Source organism: Chrysochloris asiatica, unplaced genomic scaffold (assembly GCF_000296735.1).
Source record: "Chrysochloris asiatica unplaced genomic scaffold, ChrAsi1.0 scaffold00057, whole genome shotgun sequence".
NCBI lineage: Eukaryota > Metazoa > Chordata > Mammalia > Afrosoricida > Chrysochloridae > Chrysochloris > Chrysochloris asiatica.
In genome coordinates this window covers 1,575,577-1,591,194 of record NW_006408575.1, presented here as the reverse complement: position 1 = coordinate 1,591,194, position 15,618 = coordinate 1,575,577, and the positions used below count along the sequence as shown (strand labels likewise).

The window sequence follows — 15,618 nt, the reverse complement described above, 5'->3', positions numbered from 1 at the left end:
AGGCTAGTGTACCAGACCTCTTGATGTTGAGGTTTGAGGTCACTGTGTGGGTGAGAGAAGGACGAGGGCTCCTACAGTGACAAAGGCCTGTAGTTACTGTAGTTCAACCAGAGAAGTGGGTGACCATCTCAGCTTTGTATGGAAGTTAGTTCACAGCACAATCTCAACAGCAAGTTTGATAAACTGACACTTGAAAAAGTGTCAGTTTAGGCAATGTACATCCTTGGATTGTAAATAAAGCTCATGTCTAAGGCAGGGTGAAGGGGCATTGCATGACTCTTCAGAAGGCCAACAGATGTCTCTTTGGCAAAATGGATCAGGGCTTTGTTATTCAAATGCAACCCTATGTTTCCATTGCTGTGCATGGGGTCTGGAGACTGGATTACCTATGATGAGACAGTAACCCTGTTTGATGTTCTCAGACTGGTTGATGATAACATTTCTAGAAGGGTGTTGCATGGTTTGATTCACTGGTTCTCACACTGCGGTGAATATCACCTTAGACTCCTTGAGAAATTCAGATGTCTTGTGTTCTAACCCTAATGCGTCTGTTCCAGTCAGTCTGAGGTAGCTCCTCAGGTAATGCTGATGTAGATAGGCCGTGAATCATACTCAGAGGAACATGCTTGTTATGGGACTAGCCCTGGACTGGGACTTAGGAGAGGGAGCTGTGGCCTTGGTTTCTCCTCTAATGTGCTGTACCACCTTGTGCAAGTCACACTCTATCTCTGGGCCTGTTTATAAAGTAAAGGGAATAGACTAAATGATACCCAATGCCATTGAGTAGATTCTAACTCACAATGATGCTAGGCAGAATTTTAGAGACTGTAAATCTTTATAGGAGCAGCCAGACTCTTCTTTCTCTTGTGGAACTGCTGGTAGATTTGAACTGCTGATCTTACACAACAAGGGCTTGGACTAGATTGTTGTTAAGTGCCACTGAGCTGGTTCTTACTCATAGCATTGCTGTATAGGGTTTCTGAGGAGTGGCTGGTGGGTTTCAACTGCGGACATTTTGGTTAGCAGTCCAGTGTGTACTATGTAATGCTACACCAGGGCTCCAGGACTAGATCGGGTCTCAACCCAAGTAAGTAAGTTGGAAACTTTGACAAAATGCTGGTGTCTGGTCACCCTCCTAGAAATTCAGGCCCTCAGGCTAGCATAACATTTCAACATCCTGAGGATGACTTGGGCTGTATATGTATGTTTTTAAAACTCTAGGTGGGTCTAATTGCTGCCAAAGTTGAGAACTACTATTTAGGTGCCCTTTCTCACACTAAAATTCTGAATCTGAGAATTTTACATTACATTGCCTTAGACTTTATTTCCTCATTAATACCTTGGCATGGAGTGCTGGTGTGGTGCTGTACAATCAGCACTGAACTGCAAACCACGAGCGTGGCAGTTGATACCCACCACTTGCTCCTTGGAAAGCCTATACAGGGTTGCTATGAGTTGAAACTGACTCAACAGCACTAACAACAACAGCAACACGGTGGAGGAGTTCTCTCACATAAGACTATTTTCCAGATAATTTAAGAATGGCCTTTAAGCTTCAACTTTTTAAAACTTTCAGCCTACTTTGTTTTTCTTAATAAAACCCTCAGAATCTTTTTGATGGTTTAAAGTCATTACATGACCATTTATTAAAGTCATTAAATGGCCATTTATTCATGCACTCATTCAATAAGTATGCATCTGAAATCTATTGTGGGTGAGTGCTTATGAAGAAAATATTATATGTCAGGACATAATAATAATAACATAATAAATAACATTAAACATTCATTAGGTACTTGCAACATGCCAAGCACCGTTCTAAGTACTATAGTTTTATTAACTTAATCATTTTCCCCGATAATCTTCTGAAGTTTATTTCTATTTCACAGATGAGGAAACTGAGGCATAGAGATTTTGTACATTATCAAGCTCACATGGCTGGCTGAGCAGAGCTGGGATTCAAATCAGGCCCTGATCTCTCTGTGTGATCTGCCAGCACCTTGGTTTCCTTCTGTGCTGGATGACCTCTGAGGTCTCTTGGAGCCCCACACTTATGACTCCATGCCCCTCCTCCAGGTCCCTCAAGAGATCCCTCATCTGCATTAAGGAGAGTCTGCGTATCTTCATTGACCTGGGGGAGAGAGACAAGGCTGCTGAGGCCTGGCTTGGGGCAGGGCGCCTCCACTACCTCCTGCAGGAAGATGAGCTGGTAGAGCCATACCTTCAGGTAAGCCTCTGACAGAACTCTTGGGGATTCTCCTAACTCTGGGAAGCAGTCATGCCTTCAAACTGAATAGCTAGAACCAGGTGATAGTCACACTCAGTCGTAGACAATTTATATTGCTCAATGGCTGCTTGATCAAAACCAGCTGATAGGCTGAGTGTAGGTGGTGAACAGCCGACCTTTTAGCCAGCAGTTTGTACTCATCAACATTTGTGAGATCTAGAAGGCAGTTAGGGTTGATTTCCTCACCTACCACAACAAATATACCCATCCTTCCAAAGATGAACACATATTTGATTTCAATATTTTGTGGCAATTTGATGTGTGTGCAGGATGTTAACATTATTGATTTCTTACCATTGTTTTTTATTGCACACATTTACTATCTGAAATATAGTCAAAGCTATTGATTAAAGGCCTGGGTTTTGGAGAAAGACAGACTTGGAATCCAATCATAAGGCCATCACTTATGGACTGTGAGAACTTGGACTTGCTACATGAGCTCTCTGCATCTCTGAGTCTAAGTATCTCATAGAGTAAGGATTGGGTAAGATAGATAGATATATGCCTATATATGTGGACCTTGCTGGATAAAATACACAAGAATCAAATAGATTATGTTTGTGGGAAGAGACAACACAGAAGCTTAATATCATCAGTCCCAACAAGGCCAGGAGCTGACTGTGGAACAGATCATCAGTTGCTCATATACAAGTTCTTGTTGAAGCTGGAGAAAATTAAAACAAGTCCACGAGAGTCAAAGTACAACCTTGAGTATATCCCACTTTAGATTTAGAGACCATTTCTGGAATAGATGTGACACATTGAATACTAATGACCAAGGACCAAATAAATCGTTGGATGGCATCAAAGACAACAAGCATGAAGAAAGCAAAAAGCCATTAAAAAGACCAAAATGGGTATCAGAAAAGACTATGAAACTTGCTTTTGGAGATAGACTAGCTCTATGGAAGACATGACAAAATACAAGAGCTGAATAGAAGGTTTCTAAGGTTAGCTCAAGAAGACAGTCAGGTATTAGAATGGAATGTACAAAGATTTGTAGTTAGAAAACATAAGGGAAGAAAAATCAACTCATTGACATTTGACCATTTTAGGAAGTGTGGGGAAAGCACTGGACTGCAAGGTCAGTTTGAACAACACGGTCAGTGGTTCAAACTCACTAGCTGCTCCTTGGAAACCCTATATGGGTTGATATGAGTCAGAACTGACTCGACTGCACTTAACAACAACAATAACAATATGATCAAGAACTCATGGTACTGAAAGATGAAGTCCAAGCTGCACTGAAAGCAGTAGCAAAAAAAAAAGGAACAATGGAACAATGCTCCAGGAATTGACAGAATACCAATTGAGATGTTTCAACAAACAGATGCAAAGCTGGAAGTACTCACTTTTCTATGCCTAGAAATTTGGAAGACAACTACCTGACTAGTTGACTGGAGAAGATCCATTTTTGTGCCCAGACCAAAGAAAAGTAATCCAACAGAATGTGGAAATAATTGAACAGTATCATTAACATCACACTTGAGTCAAACTTTGCTGGACAATTCAAAAACTTACAGCAGTAGATTAACAAGGAACTGTCAAAAATTCAAGCAGGATTCAGATGAGGACATAGAATGAGGGACACTATTACTGATGTCAGATGGATCTTGGTTGAAAGCAGAAAACATCAGAAAGATGTTTATCTGTGTTGTATTAACTATGCAAAAGCATTTGACTTGTGGATCATAAGCAACTATGGATAATTCTTGGTATGACATTGGAGAAGTTCTTTCTGAGCCTCGGTTTCCTTATCTGGAAAACATAGGTGTTGAACTAGATCATTGTATTTTCCAATTTTAAATAATTTATACATGAAGTTCATGGTTTATAGCTAACTATGTACTTTCTGTAACATTATGTATGAGGGAACTTCAAAAAGCTCTAGAAAAATTCTGTTTTTCCACAAACATTTTGTTGACCCCTTCATACTTATTGTTTTTTGACTCAACTTTAGATCAGCTTACCTTGTTAAACTTAGCCTTATTCTAAACAGTGCCATCTGAAATTGAAATTTTAATGGGCTATTGATTTTTCTCAGAAACACATTGCCTTTGTTGTATAGTACTGCTATGTTGTTGTTAAGTGCCGTCGAGTCAGTTCTGCCCCATAGTGACCCTGTATAAGGTTTCTGAGGAGCAGCTGGTGAGCTTGAGCCGCTGTCCTTGCTGTTCAAACCAACTTTGCAGCCCAGTGCAGTAACCCACAGTGCCACACCAGGACTCCAGTACTGCTATAGTGGGGGACTTTAAGAAACAATGATTTATTCTCTTACAATTCAGAGAATATTAGAAGTCCATATTCAGGGCACCAGGAGGAGAAAGATGAGGCTTTCTACCCACATAAAGATTTACAGCCTTGGAAATCCTCTACAGGGTCTCTATGAGTCAAAACCAACTCCATGTCACACAACCACCACCAACAACTGTTCAGTGCAACAGCTCTATCTCTCTGTCAGGCCTGGGCAAAGGTTCTTGATTCTTTTCAACATCTGTGGGTCCAGCATTCCTTGGAGATTTCCATGTGTCTTGGCATCAGACTTCCCTGATAGTCTGTGAATTTCTCGGTTGCAGGGAACCCCAGGTCCAAAGTATGCACTCTGCTTCCGGCTCTTTGTTGTTGTGTCAATGAAGTCTCTCTTCTCTGTTGGCTTCTTTCCCCTTTTATCTCTTGTAAGATTAAAGGGGATGCTGGTCACACCTTAGAGAAGCTCCCCTTACATCAGATCAGAGTTATGGTCTGATTAAAGGTGTTATATCCCACCCTAGTTCCTTTATATAATCCCCTTGTGATAATCTGGTCAGATTAGATCATGGGAGATGATTACATCATTACATAGCTACCAGACCACTGAGAATCAAGGCCCAGTCAAACTGACACATACTTTTGGAGGACATAATTCAACCCAAAACACAAATTAAAAGAAATACTGAACTATTAAATGGGAAACATTTGTCTATATACTGCTGAAAATTATTTCATATCAACAAAAGTGATCTTTCATACCAAGATGGGGAAAAGTTGAGACAATCTCTAAAGTTTCTTACCAGTCCTAAGTGTGAATAACACAATTCAGGATACAGAGGACTGCAGCAGAAAGCTAAATGATGTAGTCAGGATCTCAGTACTGCCAGTCCTGTGGAGGTTTGGAAACCTTTGTCTCTACCTTTGATGACTGTCTCTGTTCCCTCCACAGGCAGCTGTCCAGACAGCCCTGAAGTCAGATGAGCCCTCCCTGGCTCTTAAACTCTATGAAGAAGCTGGTGATGTGTTCTTCAATGGGACCCGCAATAGGCATCGGGCAGTGGAATATTACAGAGTAAGTCATGCTGCACTTAGTTTGGGGTATTTCCCTGCTTGGTATTTCTTTTTCTTCCCTTCCTTGACCAGTGTCCATATACTCTTTCTCCTCTTCTCTCTTGTAGGTTCTCTGGGAGGGATCTGATGAACTCAGTTGCTGTCAGGTTTAATAAAGTATTCTTACTGGGGTTTGTTATTGTTAGCTGCTCTGTCATGACGGCCCTTATGTACAATGGAACAAAATGCTGCCTCATGTACAATGAAACAACCAATCTCATGACTGGTTGAGGATTGGGCTGTTGTGATCACAGGGTTTTCATTGGCTGATTTTCAGAAGCAGATCACCAGGGTGTCTTAGTCTTGAATCTCTGCTGAAACATATTCAGCATCATCGCAACACAAGTACCTCTATAATAAAGACACCTCTCTCCCAGAATGTTCCTGTGTACACAAGTGGCATGGGAGATGATTTAAAGTGGTACATGGATAAACATTTTTATTTTATTATATTTTTATTAAATATGCATCAAAATATATTTTATAAACTTAAAAATGTATAGTAATTATGTAATGGTGGGGTCAGATAGTGTGCCTAGGATAAGACAAGATAGTAAAAGGACATTAGTTTAAGAAGTAACATGAATTAAATAAATGTCCATGTGGTAAGTAGATATATTAAAATTATTATTTTTGTTTAAATATGAATGAAGTTTAGAAATTCTCGTTATCTTATTTGACCCTAAAATTTCATTTATTCAGATATTTATTCACTCATTTATTTTTTCATTTCTTTATCAGCCATGAAACATTTATTAATCACCTAATATGTCATTATGAGTTGGAACCGACTCTATAGAACTTAACAACAACAACAACAACAACAAAATATGTCCCAGTCTACAGCCATACCACTCTGAATGTCCCGAATCTCTTCTGATCTCAGAAGCTAAACAGGGTCAGGTCTGATTAGTACTTGGATAGGAGACCACCTGGGAATACCAGGTGCTGTAAGTATGGAAGCCTAATGTGGCACTGTAGGATAAGCACTTGACCATAAGGTTGGCAGTTCAAACTCACCAGCAGCATCTCAGAAACCCTGTACGGGGTCATCATGAGTCGGATCTACTTGATGACATTTAAGAGCAACACAATATGCTCCAGGAATCAAGTTAGGGGTAGGAGACAGTGGAGAACAGGAAACAAGTCCTTGACTCTTGACATGCTTATTTTCACATGAATTTTATAGATAAGAAAATTTAGCCTCAAAGAGATAAAGCAATTGCCCTAAAATCATAGAATAATGAGATAATGGAAATGATCACTTATTAAGCATGCTCAAACACTAGGCTAAGTTCTTTGCATGTCTTTCATATATATACTTTATAGACTAGTGCATAGGGTGCCATGGGAGCACATGGCTGGAAAATGACATTAGAAAAAAGTCCTCCTCTTTTCCTGCTGTTAGTTTCCAGTTTTAGGAGACAAGCTTAGACCTGTTGATCTCTGGCTCTTCCACCTTAAAGATCTGGGCAAAGCAACCAGGAGCAAGGAACAGAAGAGCCAGTTGAGAAAAGGCATATGTGGAAATGTGGTCCTCCCCACTTCAGTTTAGTTCGCCATCCTTCCCTCAGTAAGGCTTTTGGGGTACAGAATCTACTGATGGTTTTTAGCTAGAGTAACTGAGGTTTCTCATGCATCTGTTCTCAGGCAGGGGCTGTTCCTTTAGCAAGAAGGATGAAAGCAGTCAGAACCGAGCTCCGGATTTTCAACAAGTTGACAGAGCTGCAGATCAGCCTTGAAGGTTATGAAAAAGCATTGGAATTTGCCACCCTGGCTGCTAGACTCAGCACAGTCACAGGTAGGAGGTCTTATGAGTGGGAGGTAACCCTGTGAATGTCAGGGTTAAAAGCTGCCTAAAGATGGAGTCCTGGTGTGATACTATAGGAAAAGTACTCAACCTTAAGGTCAGTTTGAATCAAAAGGTCGGTGATTCAAGCTCACCAGTTACTCCTTAGAAACCCTATACAGGGTCGCTATGTGTCAGAACCTACTTGATGGCACTTAACAACAACAGTAATGGTCTGTAAGTTCTCCCTATGACGATGGACGTGAGATTTGAACTCAAGTTGTCTGATTCCAGCGCTTACGCTGTTAATACTTTGTTGTCCATCTTTTACTAACTAACCAGTGGCTATTGAGTCAAATCTAACTCATGGTAACCCCATAGAACTGTGTACTACAGGGTTTTCAATAGCTGTTTTTTAGAGGTGGACCATCATCAGCTCTTTCTTCTGAGGTTACTCTTGGTGGAGTGTGACCTCCAATGTTACAATTACCACCAATAAAACACTTGGGTAAGTGTTTTAACTGTTGGCAACACCCAAGGACTCTTTATCCATCTTTGTTGTTGCTAAGTGGCATCCAGTGGGTTCCGACTCATAATGACCCTGTTTCCAAGGAGTGACTGGTGAGCTTGAACTGCTGACCTGTCAGTTCAAACCGACCTTTTGATCCAGTGCTTATCCTACAGCGCTCCACCAGTACTCAAATTTATCATTAGCCTCAAGTTTATCACTGGCAAATCAGGATTAAAAATGGCACCTACCCATGCAGTTGCTATGCAGACTAATGATTATCCACTTAAAAGACACAGTGAGATGCTTGGCACATAATCTTTGATAAGTATAATTTGATAAGTATAATACAAAAATTTGTATCATTCTGATGTTTATTTTACAGTTAATACAACTCCCTGAGGTTAGAGTAAATGATATTTTGTTGTATGCACAAAAGTATAGTGCCTTAATATTTTAATTGGGTGGTTGTTAGTCAAAAGCACATTTCCCATTGGAAGCAAAATATAAATGAAGGTCAAGTTCCCAGGCAGGGTCATTAACTTAACTTACAACATAGCTAAAATAGCATGCACTTACAACAAAAGCTAGTGGAAAATAATGCATGTCATTGAAGTGGAAAAATAACAGAATGAAAAACAAAACAAAACCTCATTTTGAATGTTGTGCTTGAGGAAAAGTAGGTTTGATTAGAGGACGATATGGAGGGAAGTAATGTTTTCTGTGGTGATTCTAGAAGGGAGTTCTGGGCATTTTCAAGAGCCCAGAGGTGGATGGTATTGGACTTTATTGTGCCTAATTGCACTTCAAAGAGTCTCTCTCTCCTTTCCCTACTTTTTCCTTTACTGTGGAAAGCCTTATCTGAGCTGCCTGTCTGCTAATCTCAGGAAAAGCCTTAGGCTGTCCCAGACAGATCCCTCTGAGCATTCTTTTCTTTTCCTGTCAGATGGAAACTGACAGGAGGCTATACACACCCTGTATGCATGTATTTCCCCTGGTTAGATTTTTCAATATCAGAGAATTTGTCTCAGCTTTGGACTTTAATTTTAGCTTGTGAGCTCTATGAAGATAATACTGAACAGCCACTATGCAAGTATTCCAAAGACAAGATTGGAAGCTGTCGCTTCCTGTTCAAGAATGTTTTATATTAATAAAGTTTAGTTAGTTATTAAAACGACAAGCCCACCAAAATAAATCATAGACCCATTAGTAACCAATGTCCTAAAATATGGTTTAAGAGTGAATGGAACCCTATTTAGAGAAGCAGTGACGCCAGAGATGGAGGCAGAGATGGGGACATGGAGAGAGGGAGCAGCTGAGGACTCTGGACTCATGGGAAGAGAGGGACTGAGTGCTGCTGCCCAGGAGGCAGGCTTGCTGAATGTGCCCTTTGGTAGTTTAAGTTATTATAGATTCCTGAGTGTTTCTGTGTCCACCCCCCACTAAAAACAAAAACAAAAACAAACAAAACAGAGGGAATGGAAGTAAATATTGTTGAATGATGGTGCACAGAGGAGATTGTAATCATTGCAATGAAATGATGGTGTAAAGCTGATGTTCTCCCATGTAAACTATCACTCAGTTCACAATAAAAACTTAAAAAAAAAAAAAAAAGTGAATTGGATGATTTCTCTGTGATTTGCCTGGGACTGCAAGCCAGTAAAGAAGCTAGAAACAGCAACAAACAACCCAAAAAATGTCATTCTTGTGTTGAGTCTGACATTGGGGGATGCCCCGTGTGTCAGAGTCGAACTCCACAGAGTTTGCAGTGGTTCATTTTTAGAGTTAGATTGCCAGGCCTTTCTTCCAAAACACCTAGGAGTAGACTCAAACCTCCAACTTTTCAGTTAGCATCTGAGTACCTTAACTCTTTGCATCACTCAGGGACTATAAAGGACTAGAGAGTGACTTCTCTAAGTGGCAGCCCAAGAGAACTGTAAAAGCAGTTGGCATGTTTTCTACAGAGAGTGACTTGCTATGGAGAAGACATTTGTTATACAGAATTGTTCACTGTATGGAATTGTTACTTAATCAAGATAATCTTGTCATCATGTCCAATGGCATGTATTAAGAAAGAGATGCTGTTTCCTAGAATCCTGAATGACAGGAACATTTGCCATAAGGAAAAAGTTTTCTTTAGGGAATCTCTAAGAACTTGACAAGGACAAATACACCAATTGTTGTTAAGTGTCATTTTGTTGGTCAGGACTGATAGCACCCCTGTATAGGGTTTCCGGGGAGTCCTGATATGGTGCTGTAGGATAAGGACTGGATAGCAAGGTGGGTTTGAACTCATCAGATGTTCCTCAGAAACCTTATTCAGGGTTGCTATGAGTCGGAACTGGCTGAACAACACTCAATAATCAATAACAGCACAAAGTTTCTGAGGCTGTAAATCTTTGAGGGAGCAGAAAGCCTCATCTTTCTCAAATGGAGTGGCTGGTGGGCTCAAACTACTAACCTTCTGGTTTGGAGTCCAGTGCTTATCCTACAGAGCAATCACACTCCTCAAATACACCAATTAGTCACTCTAATAGAGTCTTGTGTTGTCTCTTGTAGTCCTTGTAGCAGGTATAATTCTGTATCTATTGTGTGATTATTTTAGGAGTGTCTGTGTTACATGGCACAGTCAGCTTCATGAGGGCAGAAGATTTCTGTTTCATATTTCTGGCGCTAGGCACAGTCCCTGACACTGAAGAAATTCAAAAATTTTGCAGAATGAATGATGCAGGATGTTGGCTACAGAAGCTCTCTCTGTGTCTTCCGTTTCCTAGGAGATCAGAGGCAGGAACTGGTGGCTTTTCACCGCTTGGCTACAGTATATTACACCTTGCATCTGTATGAGATGGCTGAGGACTGCTACCTGAGGACTCTGTCCCTCTGCCCACCGTGGCTGCAAAGTCCCAAGGAGGCCCTGTACTATGCCAAGGTGTATTATCGTCTGGGACGACTCACCTTCTATCAGCTGAAGGTAAGGGCCCTGCTTTCAAGACTGCATGAGAGCTACCATCCAACCACATTCTTTCCTGACCTACATGGAGTCCAGAACACCCAAGAGCTCATCTGAGGACTCCAGTGGAGTGGAAAGGACCCACTAGGAACACAATGGCTTTTCTCCTTAGCCTCACTGGAAACCTTGAAGGGTGTTTCCATCTCTGCTGAGCAGACAGAACATAGTGGCTCTTCTTCCTTGCTCAAATGTGATTTCTGGGACCACTTTATCCATCAGACACCTTAAAAGCCTATGAAAATATGAGACTCCCAAAACACAAGAACCCTAAGCCCCCAAGCTAAAATAAAAAGTAATAAAGATTGAGCAATGTGACACGCAATGTGACAAGTTAACTGCAACTCTCCTTCTTACAAAGTTATGTAAGCTACATTTGATAAGCAATGTGAGTACATTTAAAATGTTGGAGGGAATGAGGGTCTTCTAATGTAAGCATGACTAGGTTCTGAAAAAGGATTCTCCTGCTTGCACTACTAGAGTTGACTCTAATACTTTTTATTTTTCCAGTCACTTCCAGAACTGTGTTGGAGGTCTATAATTTTCTATTTCAACTATGACCCTTGACCTTTGTCCTTGGGTTTGACTTCTCTTTACCAGAGGTCCTTGTCCCCTCTAGCACAACCCTTAATTTCTTAATGCACTGGCTTCTGAGTCACGCCTGTGTTTGATCCCCAGGGACCTCAGGGCAGCTCTGCTGTTCTTTTCTTATTTGCCAGACTTGTTTCTGGCCTGAATTAATTATTGACTTGTGAGTGTTAATAAGAACCAGACGTCCCTTTTTGAATCTCACCCAAGGAAGGATCTGTTCCTTATCCCTATTATGTAGAGAAGCATAAGTGGCCACTGAAGTCACTCCCTGACATCTTTCTTCTGCTCATGGATGCTCCTAAGAGTGGTTCAGGGACAAAGTGTGTATGATTTGATTGTATCCACCAAGGATTCTGTGGATTACAAGGGAAAGAACTCAGCTTACACTAGCTTAGGTAAAAAGACAATTTAGTGGTTCAAGTAGCTGCAAAGTTCAGATATGGATTTAGTTTGATACAGCTCTAGAGCCTCTGCCTCTCATCATGAATTTCCTCCATGTCTTTCTGTATCTCTTGGCTCAATATGCTTCTATTTCTTAATGTTTCTTGGCCTCATTCCCTTCTAGCTGCTGGTAGGCTCAAAATCACATCTAAAAGACTGAGGGGCTGCTCTAATTGGTAGGACACATTAAAACATTCTGGAATATGTTTGGGATGGGCCAACTGGGGCCATGTACACATCCCTGGGCCACCGTACGCAGGGTGATGCTGATGCATGATTGGTGGTCCCTGGGCAAGGGAGATGTCCTTACTGTGTGAGAGGAGGAGGGAAGTCTGATTAGCAGGACTCAGGGGCCCACAGTGGAGTAGAAAGGTGCTCTGCCATAGAACCAGAAGAGGGTGGGAAAATATGTTGTGTAGACAAAAGCCAAAGTGTACAGTGCTATATCCAAAACCTCTCTTGAAAATGTGTGCTCATGTTATCTCTTCTTTGTCCCTATGTCATGTGTTCAGGATGCCCATGATGCCACTGAGTACTTCCTGCTGGCCCTGGCAGCAGCGGTCCTGCTGAACGATGAGGAGCTGCAGGATACCATCAGGAATAGGTTGGATGACGTCTGTCAGAGCACCCTGTGGTACAGCTGCCCCTCCGGGCGCTCTTCAGAGAGGGCAAGGTGGTTGAGTGGTGGTGGACTGGCCCTCTGAGAAGAGCTAATCCCACCTTATCCAGACAACATGGCCAGAAACCACGCCTCTGTCACAGGCTCCCAGGCATTAATCCTGGAGGGTTAATCCAGTTGCATCACTCTACAATGCGAAGAGCAAAATCCAGAAGGAGAGGTGCTCATTCCTGTGTACAGAAGGCAGTGATGATGGAGCAGGGAGAGAGGTCCTGGTTCCAGTCCCTGTCCTGTTGACTTGTAGTGATTGTCACCTCTGAACTGCACTTTCCTAGCACACAATTCTTGTGGAGAAAAAGAGAAAATCTGTCCTCTTGGGACCCTGATCTCTTTCCCCCAAAGTGAGGAAGCAAGGCACAGTACTGTGCTAATGACAACATAGGTCAGCCACTAATTTTTCTCAGGGAAAGATAACCTCCCATTGCCAACCAAGAAACTGGTGGTGGTTTCTTTCTTTTCTTTCTGCAACTAGAACTGGAGGAGGTGTCACTACGGAAACTCATGGGGGCTGGCTGAGAGAGAGTTCATATTCTGAATTCAAAAGACACCACCTCTGAATGGTCAGATGAGATGATCAGGGTATGAGGTCTGACACCTTCTCACAATTTCTATCCTTTCCTCCAAACCCCAAGAAGCTCTCCAAAGAATAAGGCTCAAAAATCAAATATTTATGTTCTAATAAAAAATGATGCAAACAGTGTATATTATTGAATATCCATCAACATTTCTACACATGTGTTGTCACTTTTATATGAGGGACAGTTGAGATGGGATCTTGAAGAATGATGGGTCAAATACCAAGATGTCTAATTGATTTCAGGGTAGATCCTTTGCAAACCATTTAGATTGGTTACTTATCACTACATGACAAATTACCTCAAATGTAGTGGCTTCAAACAACATTTATTATCATCTCACTGTTTCTTTAGGACAGCAAACCAAGAGTGGCTTCGTTGGGTCCTTTGGCCCAGGGTGTCTACAAGGCTGAAGTCAGGGTGTCAGCCAAAGTTATAGTCATCTCAAGCTCAACAAGGAAATGGTCCCCTTCCAGGCTCAATCACATCATTATTGGCAGGAGTCAGTTACCTGCTGGTTATTGTCCTGAGGCTGCAGTGGTTTGATGGTAGTATGCATAAAAATCAGCTGGAGAGTTTCTTGAAAATGAGCTTTCTGATTCCTACTTCTAACAATTTTGAGTCAGTAGGTTTGGTGTAGAAACCAGGAAACGTGTCTTTTTAACAATTCAAGAGACCCTGAAGCAAGTGGTCCTTAGGTTTTTAAATTTTTGTGGTTCATGGTTCTCAGGAAGAACTTTAAATCTCCCTTGCTCTGAAATGTGTGAACATACATGAAGATCTGGCCCTGAGGCTCACAGTCTGTTACCCACCAACCTAGACATTACTGCCAGACTGTCTGTTCTTCTAGCTTCTTGGGCCAACCTGTCAATGGTAGTGTAGTGAGCAGTGAATTAGGTCACCATTGCATCTTCTAGTTCTCAAGGCTGCCTACCCACCAATACATCCTATCCTTTCTCATGGGCTTGCTTGGTTGTCAAAATACTAGAGAGTATTTTTCCCTAGAAAGGAAATGAAAGGACTAATCAAAGACCATTTAAAATAAATGTGGTTTTTGTTCCCACCACAAGCTTAAAATCCCTGAGCTGGGAAGGATGTAGATGAGGCCAATCAGTCTAACCTCGTATGTGGAGTCCTTTCAACACTATTCCTGGAGATGGTCAGGGCAAATGCATTCCAGAACAGTTATGCATCTTGTGTTTGAAAACAGCTCATGTGACCCTGGAGCCTATACCATGAACCATTTCCTCATTTGACATGATTTACACCCTGCCACTCCCCAAGACCTTCTCTTTTACCACCAACTTATCCACTGTCCTCCAAATTTGTTTTCCTATGAGAGTATGGTTCCTTTAACTGTCTCAGCCTTTTGGTGTTGGCTGGTGGGTGAAGAGGGAGGTGACTGTATTTCACTTAATATGATGTAATGTTGCATTTGGGGATTCCTGGTGTGGCACTATGGTATAAAGCACTGGACCACCAGGTCAGTTTGAACCATGAGGTTGGTGGTTTGAACTCACCAGCTGCTCCTCAGGAACCCTATAATGGGTCACTATGAGTTGGATATGACTCAACAGCACTTAACAACTACAACATATAATAATTTAAGAAGCCCCGGTGTTGCTTTGGATTAAGTATTGGGCTACTGACTGCTCCCAGAAAGGTTTATAATCTCAGAAACCCTATGAAGGTTTACTCTGTCCTACTGGGATGTTATGAGTCAAAATAGACTTGAGTGCAGTGGGTTTGGTTTGGTTTTAAAAAATGGTTTGCTCTGGTAGCGTAGTGATTACGAATCAGGCAGCTAACCTCAAGGTCGGAAGTTTGAAACTACCAGCCATTCTGCGGGAGAAAGATGAGGTTTTCTGCTCTCTTAAAGATTTGCAGCCTCCAAAACCATGTACAGGGCCACTATGAGTCAGAACTGACTCCATGGTATTTAACGACAACAACAAAATGGTTTTTAAAAAATGTATGAAAATGCCATTAATTTTTTTTTTTTTTGAATATGGCTATTTGTTCACTTGGCTTGTGGTTGATGCTGGTTTATTTTTTATTTTTATGACCCACAGAGATTTATTTGGCCTCTATACAAGGGAGTCTTATTATACATATATCAGAACCAAAGAAGAATTAGTTAATATGATTCTTTATCGGAATCCTTCTCCCACTTGTAAACTTTCAAGGCTTGCCTAGTTCCTGAGTCTTCAAATCTCCTCTAAGTGAGAAGCAAGGAGAGAGAAGCAACAGTGGAGAAAACCCTGTAACATGTTTTCTCTGCTTTCAGGCACATACTTCCTTAACAGTGTTAACACTCTGGAATCCAAGATTGCTTTTATCCATGTCTTGTTTGCTTTTCCATTCTTCTAAAATTCCTTTAT

General features: G+C 41.4%; 1 protein-coding gene across 2 annotated transcripts in view; it reads left to right on the top strand.

Moving 5' to 3' along the window:
• Positions 1 to 12,726, top strand: part of SH3TC2 (SH3 domain and tetratricopeptide repeats 2) — a 76,812-nt gene extending 64,086 nt beyond the window's left edge. For both annotated transcript variants that reach the window (XM_006863853.1, XM_006863854.1), the window contains 5 exons: positions 2,077 to 2,227; positions 5,487 to 5,609; positions 7,298 to 7,448; positions 10,719 to 10,915; positions 12,496 to 12,726. In XM_006863853.1, coding sequence (XP_006863915.1) covers positions 2,077 to 2,227; positions 5,487 to 5,609; positions 7,298 to 7,448; positions 10,719 to 10,915; positions 12,496 to 12,687 — 814 coding nt within the window. In that variant the 3' untranslated portion in view covers positions 12,688 to 12,726. The remainder of the gene's footprint in view (positions 1 to 2,076; positions 2,228 to 5,486; positions 5,610 to 7,297; positions 7,449 to 10,718; positions 10,916 to 12,495) is intronic.
• The last annotated feature ends 2,892 nt before the right edge of the window (positions 12,727 to 15,618 follow it).